Below are 18,341 nucleotides of genomic sequence, written 5' to 3' on the forward strand. Positions count from 1 at the left end.
CAAGTATCTATATTGATGTTTTCTTTTCCCCTTTAGTTGATGAAACTCTGCAAATGTGTATCGACAGCTTGATCTGCATTTTTAAGATTGGCTTGGTCCTGCTTTTTTTTTTTTCCTTTTGTAAATGAATATTGTCCCTCTCTCATTCCCCACATAAGAATCTCATTGAGCTGAGAGGGAGAAGGAATGGGTCTTTAGCTCTAACTAGCATAATATACCTAGTATTATATGCATTGTCTGGTTATAGATAGATCACATCTCCATATGAAATGCAGGAAAGCCAGTGCATTTTGGGTTTGTTTTGAATGCTTGAGAATCTCTCCCAAGATCTTTTAAAGTCAGGAGAGTAATTCCTGCTCCCTTTCCTAAAAGCTGGGTTTGTTTCTTGCAAACAGCACTGGGAATCCATCTTTTTAGGCTATGAAATGCTTTTCTAATTGACCAGAGAGCTGCTGTGTGAGGTAACGCTGGGAAATGATTTATCACAAAGTCGTTTCTATGGTGGCCCCTGGCTCGCTGTGGAAGCGATCTTCCATTCATTGCCTCTGTGTGTATACAGAAGACAAATAAATGGCCCATGTTTGCTACTGCTAACAAACTGAGGAGGTCACTAAGGTTAGCCTAAGGGACATAACAGTGTGTACCATGGCATGTCCCTGTGGCATTGTCCTCTGATTAGTGTCCCTGTCAGTGTTTCATATTTTCCTTCTAGCTCACATGTTTATGTCTCCTCTCTTGAGAAACAAAAGCACTGTGGACAAGGATAATGCAAACACAGGTCTTGCTGGGAAGCCTTGGGAGGATAATTTTGGACCAAAGCATTGGGAAACTCTCATGAGTTTAGACCAAGACTGATTTGTCTGGGTTAGTACCTAATTCATTAAGAATACTGAATATTTGAGTATATGCATTACATAGTTTTGGTGTAGTTCACATTAAGTTTGAGGACCAGGTGTAAAGTTCATCTCTGGTTTTAGGTTTACCTGCTGGTAAGTAATCTGAAAATGTAAATCAAGTTGAAGTAGACTAATCTGTAGTCTTGCTTCTTTTTTTAAAATTGAATTTGCTAAGCAGTGCTCGAACATAATGGACTGCTGGATGTTGCTTGGTGGGTTTTTAATGTATTTGGTGCAGTAAGATCACCTGACATCACTTTCCCTTTTTTGGAAGAAGAAAGGCCTATTTCACCATTTTTATTTTCAAATTTTAATTATTTTAATCGTATTTTCTTTTTTACAGCAGACCTCTCATCTGAAAGTCTGTAGGTAAGTTGTAAAAACTGCTCAGATTCAGACTTATTTTGACTCCAGCTTCTGTATTTGCTTCAGATAATGGCACACCAAAACAATGAAGAATGTAAGGCGCATTCCTGTGGGCAGTGAGCCTAAATTGCAACATAGGAGTAATTAAATATTTTTAAAATGTTGTGGGATTTTTTCTTTCTCTTTTTAAACAAGTGCTTAAATAGAAACACTTTTTTGCTCCTTGCAAAAAGAAAAAAATCCCAGGAGGTCAGTCTTTCTGAATAACAAAGCAGGGTTTGTAAGTATGTTTTTGGAAAGGAGATAAAAATCAGGTTTGAAGTTCCTGTGGGTAGTCTTAAACAGTAAGAGAAGGATAATTAATGTGATATAAAATAGCTGAAAATGCCTTTCCTAAGAAAGAAAAGGTGAGTGTTACCCAATTCTGCTACACAGCCTGCCAACCTTGGTCCTTGTTGTTTAGGCTTAAAAAGAGACATAGAAGGGGACAAATAAAAGTCGGCCAGTCATGTATTAAAATTTTCATTCTTCCCCTCCACCCCCCATCCACTTGAAGAATGTGTATTTGCTGTCCTCCACATTCTGTAATATTTTAGCTGTACTTAGAGTGGATGATGTTGGATTGTTATTCAGTGTACTTAGAGGCACCATCTTCCTACTTTCTTCTTGTTATTTCCATTATCAGACTTACTGTGGCCTTGTTTTCATCACTGGAGTATTTTCAAGGATGCTGGGTTTTTTATCTTTATTCTGTTTTTTTCTGTACCCCCAGAGAGCAGGAATATAAGCTGCAAAAGCTTTGGTTATTTTTAATAGTGACAGTCTGCAGAAATTTGACATCAATGTATCCAGAGTAGCCTGTGGAAACAGCAACTCAGTCAGGGGTTAGGAATTTATTGGTCCAAGTCAGTGGACTAGGAGAGGACTTGTACTGTCTTTAAGTCATTTCATACCCACTTCACTGTTTTCTGGAGTTGCCCCATAGCTTGTAATGGAGTCACACTGTTGTAACAGGCAGTTCACCTTAATGAAAGAACTTTTTGCTAGGCATTCACATCCAGAAATTGGTGGGTTTTGGCTTTCTGAACCAGCCTATGGAGGCCAGATGGCAAGTGAAGAATAATATTCCTTACAAAGAAATTTGTTTCATCACTGCTGAGATGTTTGCTGCTGCTGCTTCTCTTCTCATAGAAGTTTGCTGCGTATGACTTATGAAGAACATACAGGGTAAAACAATTTTGGTGGCAGAAATTACTTTTCAAATATGGAGTGAAAATTAAACAAATGAAATATCAGTGTAAAATTGAGCGTAATTGCCTATACTTTGCTGAGAGTACAAATCCAGCTTTTGATTTTGTTTTGTTTTTTTTCTCTTCTTCCCCACAGTGTGCTGTTCCTCCTGATAGCAGCAGTGTGCCTTCCTCTGTGTGACACACAGGTGAGCTCTGCTTTCTAAAGCAACTCTAGTTAGACCTCGATGTGTGTGATGTCTTTGTAGCATATAATTTTGCCTGCAAAGGAATTGTAAATGTTTCCTGTTGCAGTGTTGTAGTCTTGCTGCTTTTAATGCTTTTTGCATCATGATAAAACCTCTGAGCAGTGTGGACATACAGCCCTTTGGTGAAGGTAGGGGAAACTAGGAAACCTCAGTTCAACTTCTCCTAGGGCTTAGAGAAAATCACTTAGGTTTGAATTAGTGGCACATACTTTCAGGAGGTTCCTAAGGTAGCTTTGTAATCACTCTGCACACTTTCTGTAGCTGTTGGGGAAAGCAAGGACTTAGCTCCAGAAAGTGCTCAGTCCAGGAAAGATCTATTCCTTGGAAGTGATCTTCTCTTTTGGAGAGTTAGGAAGGCTGCTTCTTTGTTTTAGATACCGTAGTTAGTATCTGAAATTGGGTGGGATGAATCTGGGAACTTGTCTGGATACACCTGATCAGATGTAACCATCAGAAGTGCTAGCCCCCTGCATGGTCCATGGTGCAGAGCAGGAACTTCTGGGGTATAATTCATCTCCCCCGAAAGCAGACAACTAAAATGTGCCAGGTGAATTCCTCTCAAAAATGTTTATTTTTCCCTGTTGATTGTGAAGAGACCTGACTTTGCTCAGAGACAGGAATCTGTTCCAAGCACACTTCTGGATACTCCCTGTTTCGGTGGAGCCTTGGGGAGGGAGACAGCTTAGCTGCTGCAGGGCTTGAGAGGGGAAAGGAGACAAGGCAAAAACCAGGGATGTTCCTTTCCTCTTCTCGCCTCTCCCTGACTGCCGGCGCAAGACTCCGCAGGCTGGAGTCCACAGGCTTTGGTTGTTTAAAATGGTGTGTGTCTCAGAAAGAAACAGCTACTCACACCAAGACTAGCTGAGAGCCTGGGTCACAGAATCACAGAATTGTAGGGGTTGGAAGGGACCTCAAGAGATCATCGGGTCCAACCCCCCTGCCAAAGCAGGTTCCCTAGGACAGGTTGCACAGGGAGGCGTCCAGACGGGTCTTGTATATCTCCAGAGAAGGAGACTCCACAACCCCCCTGGGCAGCCTGTCCCAGGGCTCTGTCACCCTCACTGTGAAAAAGTTTGGTCACTGGCATATGCCAGGTCCCTGAGCAGGACAGGAAAAGCTTCAGTCTTCCTAGTCTTCTTGAGCCATCATCTCTTTCTTTGTAGCGTGGCTCCCACTCGCTGTACTTGCTTTGTAAAGCTAATGCAGGGAACTAGCCATACGTATATTTACGTGAACGTGCTTTTATTGATGGGCATGTTCTTTATTGCAGTTTGATCCAAACGGTTATTTATGGGCTCTGATCCACTTGGTCTGTGTAGGTAAGTAATTTTCTCTTTGGAAAAAGAATTAGGAAGAGTAAATGTGTTGGAGGAATCAGCTTTATTATGAAGTTACTGGTATTTAAGGTTCTGGATTTAAGAATCACTTAGAATGAAGAGGCTCAGTAAATGTAAGAAAGTGCTTTCCTTTCATAGATTTTTATGTTGAAAACAATAACAAAATAAACTAGATATTGCAGTCAGTTGACAGTGGATGTGAAAATGCACATACAATTTTAATCAGCACTAAGCTTTTCTGGGAAGTTTTGATGGTTGCCTACTAAGAGACATTTCTTTCCGAAGGGAGAAAAAACATGAAAAAAAAATCAAGCAATAACTTGGAGCTTTATTGCACACACTGATTTTATTTAAGAACTGACAAAAATATTCAAAAATATCATGGAATATGATCCCAGAGGAAGGATGTTGACATGTTGGAGGTTTTTTTATGTAATCATATGCATTCAAAAAAAAATTTAACAATGAGTTGCATAACCTGTCAGGTTTTCTTTTGTCTTCTTCAGACTAAACATTGATTTGGATAAATCATAAGTCCTCCCTGAGGACTTATTTTGATTTTATATTTGATTTTTTCTAGTTTTTCAGCTAGAAACAGACCCAGAAAATATCAAGAAAACAAGAGCAGTAACTTTCAACTAGATCTGTGTCTTTTAGAGCATTAGGCTGGATAATAAGGTACTTGTAGCTGGTTCTTAGCTGTCCTGTAGGCTTAATGAGTAGACTCATGCATATGTTAAGTTTTGCCTGCAAATTAGGGTTGATTCCTCTTTTTATTTTGTTTATTCATGCTGCATCATTTTCAGGGCAAAGGTAATTTGTTTATGTGTATTTGTGTCAAGGAAGGTCTAGAGATCCCATTCTAAAATCTTGTTAATGTACAAACTAGAAATAGTATATATATATATATATACTTCCTTTAGGAAATGTAATATGGTAAACATTTGCTTATTTAAGTAAAACAAAAAGCAAGGCATTTTTCACTTCAAACACTTGTTTGCTGTAATGAGTGATGTTACTGCTTTCTCAAAGTCAAGAGGTCTCATTTGTAAAGCAGTGTGAGGCCACGGAGGTGGAAGACTGCTTTGAGAGTCTTCAGGAGGTCTCTTCTGCATGCTTGAAGCGTGTAGGAAGTGCCAACATAATGTTTATGCTCAAAATACTGCTTCTTTCTTGTTTTTGAGAGAAAGTTGTTGGTAGGACTGTTGGGGCTTTTTTTGTGTAATTAGATCTCCTATCAAGTGACACAGAATAAAGATGCTGCAAAAAAAGAGCAAACAGATGAATTAACTTGTCACACAGTTAATCCAGACAGAGCATTAGAGAAGGGACGTGTTTTCTACCCTTTGGTTTGTCTAACAGAGAACATCTGTTAGATAGTGTTCTAATGGATTTGCTTTTCATGTTCTGGTTTTCTTTATGAATTAAAAAGCCTTAAATAAAGGGTCTGAAAAAAGTAGAGCTTGAAGTTGTATTGTTCCTTCTTGAGTGCTTAAAGCTGTTCTCAGAATAGAAATGGGAGCTAACCAAGAGGTGGGTAGGTCAAAAATGTAAAGAACCTGGAGACTCTAGTACTGAGAGAACTGTAAGCAGGAAAGACAGCTCAGAGCCAGTAGCAGTAAGGGTTTACATAGGTGAACAGATAATAGAAGTTACCCAAAAAACCAGGATTGGCTGAAGAAAGCATTCTGCAACACTTTTCTGTATTTATTTACACATGTGTACATAAGTACATACACACTTCCCTGTGAATCTGCTGTGAGCTAGGAGTTGTCCCTTCTTCAGAAGGACTAGCAGAAACAAATAGCATGGCAGTACTCTGAGATGATAACACTTCAAAACCATTCATTTGAAGTGATAGGTTCATTTTACTCATGGTTTAGGCATCCTTTGTGCTGTGTTGCTAAACTGTAATTTAGAGGGGCTCCGTGTCTGCTGGTACCACGACCAAACGAGCTGCTTGTCAGAATGATTGAATGGTATGGCAATTACACATGTCATTTCAATTACAGGGGCTTACAAAGTATTTCACAAGTTATGGAAACCTAGCTCTTTAAGGTAATGTGTTTTCTTACTCTGTTTAAAAGAAAGAGGCTGCTGTCACAGAGGGTTAGAGTCACAACTGTGTAGCAGTCAGATAAAACTCTAGGGATCTCTGCATTATCAAGTCTGAGCTGGACCACTTGGTTAATCATTAATGACTTCTCTTGCAAGAGGAGCCTTATTTACTGTTGATAACAACAGCATGTGGTTATTGATAGTTATGCTGCAAACTCGAACACTGAATTAGTTTTAAACAGTGTCTTATCAAAGGATGATGACAGTCCTGGAAAAAGAACCCCTAATTACTGGCACAGTCATTAAGAGAAAATGTTAGTTTGTATTAACCTTGAAAGCTGCATGGTTTTAATCTGTCAGTGTCTGCCTTTGTGACATAGTCTCAAAAATGTTTAGCAGCTGGTGACTTGCCACAGGACTGGAATGGCTGAGTACCTTAAAAACCTTGAAACCTCGTGTTAATCCCACGTATGTGTTAAAACTTCACCCAGACAATAGCTGTTTTGAAAGCACGTGGTGTTACTTGTCTATATTCTGCACATGTCATTGTAGATGGAGATGGATATGTTGCCACTGCATATTATGTATATGTACATAATACATGTGTGTATAGAATATGGATAGACCCTGTGGAAAAGGTCTTAATTTTTGTCAGTCTCGCTTTATCTTCACTTTAAATGAGACTCCACTGGCATAGTAACAACAAAAGGAATATGCAGATGTGGAAATGAATATATTGATAGTATTATAATGTTTATAGATTATGTTTGTAGATTATGGGCATAATATATGATATAATATTATAATGCTAGTAATATATAATATAACTAGTTATATATAATAGAACTATAGTGTTAGTATTACTTAATTATAACATTGTCATATATAATCTTAATATTATGCCATATCTCAGTGTTACAATGCTGGTCTCATACAAAATGAACTGTATTACTAAAAGAAGATATTTTTTTTTTCCTTTCCCTCCTCTCCCAGTGACCTGGACCAACAGTACATCAACTATGTGTTCAGGTAAAATGAATAAGCCTTTGATACACCATAGCTGGTTTTATGTGGCATGTGTTTTCATTTTCAGCCGTGGCGTGTTTGAGAAGCTCATAGTTACCACTCTCTTAATGTGTATATTTAGCAGAACGTTCACTGAAAGGACAGTGCAAAGTTGAATGGTCTAGCAGCTGGATTTTTTTGGCTCTGGCTATAGGTGGACATGCCAATATATACCTGGGGAGGTAACGAGGTGTTAATTATGGATTTTTTTAATCACCGTGTGCACAAGTGATCTATCATTTCCAGAAATAATATTTACAGAGTAACTCCCTGGCAATGCCCCACTTCAGAAAGTAAAACTTCTACAAAATTGCCAGAAGGAGAGGTAGTGATTACAAAAGTACAATCTGCAAAGAACATGAGTGGCAGCTGATTGTTCAGAGTGCCGTTAGTGGGACTGAGCAAATCAGACTTTCAGTTGTTTCTCTGATTTGAAGATACAAAAGTGACTTGTTATTTTGTAGTTAGTGAAAGAGCCAGAGTCACTGATCAGACTCCCCTACATTTTTTTATTAAAAAAAAAAAAGTCAGTCCTTTCCTCAGAGCCATGGAAGCCAGAACATTCGGTGTGCATGGCTTCCCCTAGGTTTTTGTAAAGCTTTGTTTGATGTCAGGCATGTAGAGACCTTAGTAGATTCTCCTCCATCCACAATCCCATCTTGTATATGTTGGCCTACTGGGACAGTAGCTAAAGTTATATGGGAAAACTATGGAGTACAGATACTAAGTTCTAAGAAAGGATGGTCAAAAGGAATGAACGAGAGAGCAGAAGTTAGAAATAAAGATAAGAAAAGTGAAGTTATGCTTGTCCTTTTGATTAGATGGATGTGTGGCCGCATTCTAGGTCCTTGATAAGAACCCTTTAGGGACACCCATGTAGGACAGTTCCTTCTCTTCAATTCCCATTTATCTTGTGAGCTTCATCAACATGATAATACTGTGTATTTCTTTCTGTCTTTGCTTAGTCATATCTCCTATTTCCATGTATAAGTAATACAGGACTCTGATTTTGCATTTGTATGATCCCCCTGTCTATTCACCAGGGCCCCCATGCATTGACAATATCTGATTATCAGTCTGAAGTGGTCTCTTATTTAAGTTGATGTTTTCCATCTACTGTGAAGTGCAAAGCAAATCAATTTTACTCAAGGTAGTTGTGTTTATTGAAAGTGTTTTAAAGAGTTAGTCATGGAACTTGCAAATACACTGCTGTGTGCAGAAATAACCCATGAAGCCTTGAATGAGCTGTAGCTATTTGTGTCGAAGGGACAATCATGGAACTTGCAGTAAAATCTGTTGTCTTTTCTTCTGGCACCTGCCTGACTACAGCTCTCAGTTGTGTTCTTAGTTGAAAACTGCATCTGGGCCTGAACCTTTAAATTCAGATTGTGGCTGAAGGTCTTAGTTTTGCAGGTTTAATTTAAAAACTCATGGCTGGATTCCCATTGTATTAGTTGATGGTATCCTTTGAAGCCTGTGAAGTTGTGTCCACCAGAGAGCAGGAGTTCCACATTACATGGGAAGCATGATTATTGATTTACAGGCTTATGAAAGGGAGAAAAAAACCCATTAACTGTATTGGCTCCATTGGACACTTCCAGACATGCAACTGAAATTCACCAAGTCTCCTGACTTAGGCTGTCCTTACATGCCATGCACGGTTTCCAGTTTTAAGATCTGTAACAGTTGGGGAGTGGAGAACATTTTAAGCAAACGTACATAATGGGAACTTTCCAGAACCAAACAGATCTGAAGAAATCTTTGCTGATGTTGCAAGTGTGGCATTCTTCTCACTTCATCACTTAGAACATGATTGATTATTCAATGGCTTTTTAAAAAGGAGCCAGACCAGGAACAAGTGTAGGAGGGAAAGCAGAGCTGTGCTCTGCAGAGAAGGGAGGGGTGATGTGGCTTCTCAGGGCCCAACTCCATCCTGTTCATCCATCTCCCTTGTATTTAAGCATGTGGGGCAGGGAGAGGGAGGAAGAGAAGAGAAAGAAATGCACTTCCAAGAACCTCTCTGTAATCCACCAGTCTTGTTCCCACCACCTTTTTTTTTACTGCAGTATTTTATTTCCCTGCGCTCTGACTTACATGTTAGTTACTTTCTTGTAGTTTTTCCAGTGATCTTGTATTTTCTTTTATTCCTTTCCAGTCCCCCACTTTTTATCAAGGAGCGAGCCAGATTTCTGCCCCCTGCCCATCTCGGTAGTAAGGGCTACATGTGGGGGTGAGTAATGTTATGGCATGTTTAGGGATACATAATGTGTCTTAGAAGTGGGTGACAGCTCATCTTGGGCTTTCTCCTATGCTGAGGCAGGTAGAGATAGTTTACTTCTTCTGGAGAACCTGGAAGAAAGTTTGAGTGCATCCCAGTGTCTGTCTGGTGTTTGTTCACAAATGCATGCTGGATGGCCTGGGAGTCACTGGTGAGGAGAAAACAGGGACTTGTAGCAGCAGAGTTTCAAGTGGTGAATAAATGGCACTGACAAAGGCGTGAGGTAAAGGCTCTCTTCAATGCAGCTAAACTACATCTGGCTGCTGGAAGGGCTGTGAATCGTTTGTGTGAATTAAAAAAGCTGCAATAGATTTTCTGCAATAGTGAAGAGTGGCTTTGCAGGCATAAATTGCTGTTCTTGCTGACAAAACCTCTTTTTAGCCAGAAGGAAAACCATGGCTGACCCAGCCCTTAGTGCTGAGTACACAGAGGAAAAAGAGCACAGGGATTTTGGGTTTGCTGGAGCTTGATGTCCAGGCTGTCTTGCTGGAAACCTCTGCATCCCTCTTCTGGTTTTGCAACATCATGGTGTTCTTTCTACTGATGTTCTGTCCGGAGTAGACAGCTTTAGTGTCATCTCACCCATTTGCTTTAACCTGCCTTGCACTTGACAAGGGTGGCTTTGTTTTCCTCCTATGTTTTCTTTGGATCAAGGCCTGGGATGTCTGGTAGGGTTATCAATTTCTCTTGGTTGCAGAAGGAAGTTTCTCTCTGAGCATTTCCCAATCTCACTGGATTTTTGTTTAAAAACTAATAATGGAAAAAGCTAAAGTGGAGAAACATGCCATAGTCATAGTTCTCATTGCTGTTGATACAGTTTCACTTGTCCTGCCAGCCTCTTCTTTTCTCTCTTGCTCAGTCAAAAGCAATAGGCCTTTGCTTCTTTTGCTCTCTTTATCAGGAAACCAAGGAATTGTGAATTTCTCTTGGCATCCCATGCAGGAGAGCACATGTGTGAGGAGGAGGGGTGGGGGATTGCCTACTGTAAGTGATCTGCTTTGCCTTGTTTAATATCTTTGTGACAACCACATCTTCTAAAAACACGTATAAATATTGACAACGTGAGCATAACATCTCAGCCAGTGCTTTTCAAAGACATTGTGTAAAACATTAAGTGTAAAATACCCACCTGACTGTCGCTCATTAACTGTTCCCTCCTTCAGCCCCTTGTCTCCCATGGCTGATTTCAGTGACAGTCTTCCCCTGGAGGCTTCCCTGGCCGTGGGATTTCCGTGCTTTTCACAGTTTCTTTTCATAGAATCATAGAATCATAGAATGGTCTGGGTTGGAAGGGACCCCAAGGATCATAGAGCTCCAACCCCCCTGCCACAGGCAGGGACACCAACCTTCAGGCCTGGATCTTCACAAGGCTGCCCAAGGCCTTTTCCATCCGGCACCTCTGCGAATGATGCCAGGGCTCACGGAAGCGTGCCGAGGGCAGGGCCGCCAAGCACGGTAGCCTGGTCATGTACAGGACAGGGAACAGCTGAGAGGGAGCAGGCTTGGAAATTGTAGCTGTGCTAATGCTGGGAGAGGGAATTGCCCTGCTCTAAGCACCATGCTGATGATACTTTTATTGCCACAGGTACTGGGGGTTGCTCATTTACAGCAAGTTCAGTTTTCTAGCCATAACCTCTGTGTGTTGGGAAGCACTTCCAGCTCTTTCTCTGCCCTAACTTTTCATTGTGCAGGCTTCCCTTCCTCCATCGGCTGGGTTGGCACTTTGCCACCATTACTGGGCCTAGTGAACTGTAAGAATTGCAGGTAATTACCCAGGGAAAATTGTTTAGCTTTAGCATCTATAACCTTAATGAATTTCTCTTTTCTTTTGTAAGCACAGTGCTTGCTGCTTACCAAGAAATAACCTTTCCAGATAATCTTTTCTCCTTCTCCCTCTTGTCCTTCGTGTTCATGGACGAATGTTATCGGAGGAAGCTGCAAATCTGCTTTGGAGACATGCATGCTTCTCCCATATTGCAGTGCCCCAGAATATGTTTCTCTAACCTTCTAAACCTTGGAAACAACATGCAATAAAAAAATTTGGGAAGAATCAGTAGCACTGAAGAAGGCCCTGCACAGCCTATACCACTAACTATACCAAAGAACTGGTCACAGCTGATTTTCTTGTTCAGTTGTATCTCTGTGAAAAGCGTGCATTGTTTGGGCTGGTACTTGGTTTTATTTTCATGTATTTTTTACAGCTCCTTTAATTGCAGCATTTGTCCTTATTTTGGGCATGACCGTGCAGTGCATAAGACTCTATGTTTGACTTTTTATCACAGATATTGAATATGTGTACATGCCTATAAAGCAGACATCTGTACAGACACAGCTGAAATTAATCCTCAGACAGAGGGACACTCAAGTCTAGGCACAAATACAGTTCTCCCTAGGTTCTGTCTCAGTGGCGTCACCAGCTGGTTGAACAGCAGGACTTGGGGTAACAGTGAATCAGTATGGATCGGACATTGAGCAACCTGGTGTAGTGGAGCCTGTCTCTGCCCATGGCAGGGGGTTGGAGCTAGCTCATTTTTGACCAACCCAAACCAGTCTGTGATTCTATATGAGGCAGTAGTTTATGCTCATGGCAAAATAAAGCAAACCAGGTATTGGGCTACATTTTAAGGAGCATGGCTGTCAGATTGAGAGAATTTATTATGAGCATTGCTGAGGCTGCAGCTGGAATATTCTATTCAGTTCAAGAAAGACACTGAGAAATTATAGATCTAGAAGTAGGCTACTGACGTTGCCAGGGACCTAGAGCACATGGCCTGCTGTGAGGAGAGTTTGAAGGAGCTAGTGTTTTTGAGACTGGCAAAGTGGAGACCAAGGTGCAACCTAAAAACTGCCTACACCTTCTTCAAAGGGAATTTCAAAGAAGACAAAGCCAGACTCTTGTAAGGAGTGGCATATGGTATAACATGGATCAACCATAAATTGCAGCTTTGGTTGTTAAAAAAACAGGTCGTCAGGAAAATCTTCACTAGGACAGTAGGGTGGCCCTGGAAAGAGTTACACAGAGGGCTATGGTCTCCATGCTGGGAGGTTTTTGAGACCTGTTTTTTTGAGACAAAGCCACAGAGGACATGACCAAATACTGGTGATAGTTCTGCTTAAGATGAGAGGTTGTATTAGGTGATCCCAGAGATTCCTTCCCAACCAACCTTTTTTTTTTTTTCTTCTAAATTGATACTTATGCTTCAGCTGTTCTACTTAACTGGAATAAATTTCACTGTGAAAAAAAACCCACAAACACAAAGCCATCAATTTATAATATTCAGGCAACGTCTTAAATTCTGTAGTATACAATTAAACTTTTTTTTTTTACATATTTTAGTGTGGTGTTGTTGGCCTCTGCATCCCATCCAGCAGGTAAAGTGGATTGATTTATTCCTTTTTTTAGGTTTCCATATTACCCTTCCTTTCCATGCATGTTTTTAGAGACCAAACTCTGTGAGATTTTAGCCCTGTAATTCAACAGTGACCAATAATATGAGATCCTGCAGAAAAAGGAGAGGAGGGTATATAAAGTAGTGTAATTAGCATCATATTTACTAATACCTTTCTTAACTGCCCTTTGCAAAGAAGCAGCATGGGACGGAGAACAAGGAATAGGTTTTGAGGTGGTTCATGGTAAAGGACAAGAATTCCCTACAACATGTCCTCATCAGAGCAATCAGAGCAGTCTTCCAGCAATCCATATAGAGTCGAGTTTCCTTTTCTGCATCACCCTCAGTGCTGTGCAAAGGTTCATTGGATGTATCCCATCGCTTGAGCCCAGGGCAGGATTCCAAGTAGTGAAAGATCAAAGGCTAAAGATGGAGAAATGAAATATTTGATGGTGGCTAATATTCCTGCTGTACTGATGTTTTAATAGTTACAGGGTTAAAGCTGATCACCTCTTGCTTTCACTAGACATTTGCTCAGTCAGAAAAACAAAAGAAGCATTTAAATAAACGTAAAATCCCCCTTTTGCCTGGTGGTGCATACTGTGTATCCAGTGTTCCCCAACCAGCCTGAACAGACATGTTAAGCAAAATAGTCATGTATTCAAAAAAGTGAAAGAGGGAGTTTCCTGTAGAGCCTGAAGGCTGTAGAACTCCTGGGAATTGTTGCTACCAAAAGCAACCAGGGCCCAGGTTCTTGGAAACATAGGCACTCAGAAGCTCTGCTTGGATCTGGAAGATTTTTTTTTTAAATCTCTGAACTTGCTCTGTGTGACAGAGTGCAAGGGAACATATGTGACATATGTTCAGAGGGAAGGGGCCAGCATATGTCTGTGTTTCATGTTACTTCAGTAGGAACTACCACGAGCTCTGTAATAAAAGAAGTGGATATGATGCGTGTCTATCCACTGGCAGCTGTTGCTTAAGCAGGATCTTCTGTACACGAGTGAAGAATACTCTTAGGTATTCCTTTTTAACCAAAGGCAGGAACTGACTAGAAGCAAGGTCAGAGAGAAATCATTAAACACACTAGAAATGTGGAGAGCGTCATAAATGAAAAGTCAGCCGGCTGTAAAAGCTCAAAGGAATGTTAAACTAGTAATGTTCACATAATTGCTGTTCCCAACGTGTTCCACTGAGTATGTTGCTTTGTCCCTCAGGTGATCTCTTCAGTGCCTTGGACTTTCCATTCCTGTACTTCTACAGGTTTCATAGCAGCTGCTGCGCCAGGTAACTTCTCTATAATGGACTAAAGTTAAAGGAGGGAAGGTTTAGATTAGGTATTAGGGGGAAGTTCTTTACAGAGAGAGTGGTGAGGTGTTGGAACAGGCTGCCCAGAGAGGTGGTGGATGCCCCATCCCTGGAGGTGTTCAAGGCCAGGTTGGATGGGGCCCTGGGCAGCCTTTTGTAGGTCCAGGCCTGGAGGTTGGTGGCCCTGCCTGTGGCAGGGGGTTGGAACTCTGTGGTCCTTGGGGTCCTTTCCAACCCATGCCATTCTATGATTCTGTAACAGGACATGTGAATGTTTTCAAAATAGCAGATCCTGTTGACTTCCAACTTCAACTCTCAGTTACAAATTTTGCAGCATGCAAAAACTTAGTTTTACTAGTTTCTGCTGGCATAACTGCAGAGGATCTATATCTGTGCATATGTAGGTATGCATTTGAAGGCCTGAGATTTAAGCATGCAGGAAGCCTGTATTTATTTGAGTGAGTGCATTCTGATTAGGAGAGTTCCCAGTCTCCAGTAAACTAATTTTTACCTAATGTAGTAAAGCTTTGATAAATAGCATCTCTCAAATACTTCTCAAGTCGGATTAGCCCTTGTAAAATTTGCTGTTTGCAGTGATTATGAAGTATTAGTCTTCAGCAGTATATGGGTGTACATGGATTTATTTGCCTGTACATCTTGTTATTTGGCAGAATGTTTTTTTGGGGTAAAAGGGAAAAGCTTTAACAAGCATTCTTTTATTTTGAGTAGCAAAAGTTCACTGCCCAATAGTATAATTCTCACAGGATAACATAAATATGTTTCCTATAGCTCTTAATTATCTCAAAAAAAATTTATTCCTGTCTTTCCCCTCCAGTCATTTGCCAAATGGAAGTGTTTTCTTTTTAGAGGGGAAAAAATATTTTTCATGCTGATGGCCAAAATATTTTCCAGTTGTTAAGGATTTTCTTACTTGTATCTGGATTTTCCAGTAAAAAAGGATATGAAAAAATATTGTTAAATAATTTCCTTATGTACATAGTTTTGGGGTATGAAAGTGGCTTTTTGCAAGGGCAGACTATCCACACCACAAGTAACTTGCAATTAGTTATTTAATGAATAAGATTGTCCACGATAGGTAGGTGAAATTTACTTCTTGAAGGTAAGGTCTAACTGTAGGCTCTAATGGATATCTAGCCCAGATATTGTTCTCTTTCACTTAATGAAAATTTGACTGCTGTTGTAGCCTCCCACTTCTGTTTCCATTGCCCCAGCTTCAGAACACGTGTAGTAGATAGAACTGTACACTACAGCAAATGGAAAGGAATAGTTGGATGGAGAAACAACCCTCTTCAATTATGGTCCTACTTCTTGTAATCCAGTGTCTTTGTATCCATAAAGGACTTAGAGGAAAACCTATACAATGTAAAGTAAGGGTAACTGATGCAGCTAAATTTACTACCTATGTGGAATGTCTGAAGCACTTGTAATAAGGTGCAAAGTGCTTCATTTATTTAATGAAATAGCTCAGGATTAATTGTGACATCAATATTTCAGATATCATAATTAGCTGTGTCACTTTTAATCTCTGAATTGCACTAAACATCCTCAAATCACTCTGACTAAAAGCCCTTCTCACAGCAGTCAGAGGATGTGGAACAAACCTAAGCCAGCTACTGGACTTTCCAACGTTTGGGCAGTGCTGCTTCACTGAACTCACTGATTTCTCAGAGTGGAATGCTTTGCTGCTCAGCACTTCACACTCTGCAGGAAGGAGCTGAGTTTGGGCCTATCTTTTTTCATCAAAGCAGTATCTGCTTGCTTGGCTCCAGGCAGAGAGGATAGTCCTCTGGGATCTTATGTCATGGCTCATTGTAAGAAACCTTTGTACCTACTGCTCCTGGGCATGTACCTTAACCTGGTGCTTGGTGTGTCAAAACCACCTCTACTGACATGACTGACGTGCAACTTTACCACGTGTACTGAGCAGGGAGAGGCTTTTGGCTTTGGTGCTGGAGCCCAGCATGGAGCTTCTGACCTGGGGAGCCTCTGTCTTCTGCTATTGCAGAAAGGGCACCAACTGTATCACATCACTATCCAGAACAACATACGTCTTGGGATACCAGGGCACTTTTTGTCTCACCTCCTGCATGCTGTATTGATCCCAGCTGCTTTCCCGTGCATCTTCCCACAGTACTTTGTAATCTCTTATACCTCTCAACCAGCCACACAGGAATTTGTGCCTTATATATTTTGAAGTCCTTTTCCCTGCTTGCTGGTTTACACTATTTCATTGGTTCACACTGGTTGTAGGTATGTAAACAAGTGAAACAAAATGCAAGGCCAGAGCTTGCAAGCTCTGTGAGGTACAGTGATATGTGGAACAGAGTTTCCTTGAGAGTAGTCTTGACTATGGGAGCACTGGAGACTACTGTCCTGTATGACTTTAGAAGAAAAATTCACTTAATTGTCAGTAAGGAGCTTTGGAGTATCCAGTTCCCAGCACTACTGAGTCATCTGTCTATTTGTTATACAGTAGAGATGTATTTGACTTCCTAATTGGAATTAAGGCCTGATGAAGTTTAAACAGCTTGAAAGCTTCAGGCAGAAACTTTCCAGTGGTTATTTTTTGAGTTCAAGGCTGTGTGGAGGTTGAAGTGAGTTAGTTGCCAAACATGTGTGGCTCCTGTTGAAATTAGCATTGCCTTTATTCGGAGCCATTTCAGTGCCTGAAGTTAGTATTTCACCTCATGTTTCCAATAATCTCTACTTCCTTGGTTATGCAAGAGTATCAGAGACCAGTCATAAGAGTGTCAGACTGACTTTACTCTGATGCTAGTCACTGACTGAACCAAACCTGAGATGTGCTGGACATAATGTAAGCTCTTTGTCCAACGTGTTTCTTTCTCCAGATGGGATTAACACACTGCAGTTCTGCATTAAGAAAACCAAGATGCCGGTAAGAGGTTGATTAGTTGAAATTAAGAGACTTTAGTAACAAGCTTTCCCCATCCCTTGCAGTGGACTCTTGGGATTCTTCCTGATGTTGCACACAGTGAAGCTAAAAAGCAGCACAACCTCAGGGCAGTATGCAGCATGGAGCTTCCTCGCAAAGGTAAGACAAAGACTGTCACGGGAGCACTGTGGATATGTGCTTCTCCCAGAACTGAGGAATCTCTGCATGTCTCTAACTTCCATTTGACCTATTTGCTGCTTCAAGGGCGTCTGTGCAACTTGCATGTTGAGTTGAGGCAACAAATACCATATGCATAATACACCAGGATCATTAGCTAAGCTGAAATACTGTGTATACACTGAGTTTATTTAGGCTGGGCTCATTATTTCAACTAAGGAATTGGCCTATTGAATCCTGGTAATACAAATATATACTTACCACAGGTGTTTTGGAGAAGAATACTCCTGAGAGTGCGTGCACCAGTTGTTCCTAGTGTGTCTTCCCAGAGCCAAGAGTTAAAACTAGTTCCCTGAAGTTCAGTACCAGTACTGTCACTCAGTCATTGCAGGGGAGAGTTGTGGATGTCATTTGTCTTCATATTAACGAGACTTTTGACAGCATCTCCCACAATGTTCTTATATCCAGATTAGACTGTTGCAGTTTGGATGAGCAAACAATTAGATGGGTAGAAACATGGTTGGATGGTCTGGGTCAGAAGGTAGAGGTTAAAGATTCTTGCTCTAACTGGAGGCTTGTGACAACTGAAATAGCACAGGGGTCTGTCCTGGGACCCATCCTGTTTAACATCTTTGTTGAAGAATCAGAGGTGATAGAGTTCACTCAGGTTTGCAAAGGACACTGAACCAGGAGGACCAGTCAATGATGTTGAAGGACAGGATTACCTTCCAGAGGGACCTGGGCAGATGAGAGGAATGGGCCAACAGAAATCTTACATAATTCAGCAATGACAGATATGAAGCCCGGCGTGTAGGAAGGAAGAGCCCCTGGCAATAATGCAGGATGGCTGGGAAGCAGATCTGCAGCAAAGGAGCTGGGGATTTTGGCAGACAGCAAGCTGAACACAAGCCAGCAGTGTGCCCTGGCAGCTAAGAAAGCCAAAAGTATCCTGGGTCTTACTAACAGCAGCACAGGCCCTATATTCATGGAAGTGATCATACCCCTCTACTCAGCGCTTGTTAGACCACATCTGGAACAGGGAGCCTTGTTTTAGG

General features: G+C 41.0%; 1 protein-coding gene across 1 annotated transcript in view; it reads left to right on the plus strand.

Moving 5' to 3' along the window:
* Nucleotides 1–18,341, plus strand: part of TMEM241 (transmembrane protein 241) — a gene marked incomplete at its 5' end in the record, with an annotated part of 62,264 nt that overhangs the window by 13,331 nt on the left and 30,592 nt on the right. The window contains 8 exons of the mRNA XM_084260569.1: nucleotides 1,240–1,265; nucleotides 2,649–2,700; nucleotides 4,031–4,079; nucleotides 6,110–6,155; nucleotides 7,149–7,184; nucleotides 12,836–12,870; nucleotides 14,105–14,174; nucleotides 17,175–17,268. Coding sequence (XP_084116695.1) covers nucleotides 1,240–1,265; nucleotides 2,649–2,700; nucleotides 4,031–4,079; nucleotides 6,110–6,155; nucleotides 7,149–7,184; nucleotides 12,836–12,870; nucleotides 14,105–14,174; nucleotides 17,175–17,268 — 408 coding nt within the window. The remainder of the gene's footprint in view (nucleotides 1–1,239; nucleotides 1,266–2,648; nucleotides 2,701–4,030; nucleotides 4,080–6,109; nucleotides 6,156–7,148; nucleotides 7,185–12,835; nucleotides 12,871–14,104; nucleotides 14,175–17,174; nucleotides 17,269–18,341) is intronic.

The sequence above is a fragment of the Gallinula chloropus genome (genome assembly GCF_964237585.1).
Source record: "Gallinula chloropus genome assembly, chromosome: 2".
Taxonomy (NCBI): Eukaryota; Metazoa; Chordata; class Aves; order Gruiformes; family Rallidae; genus Gallinula; species Gallinula chloropus.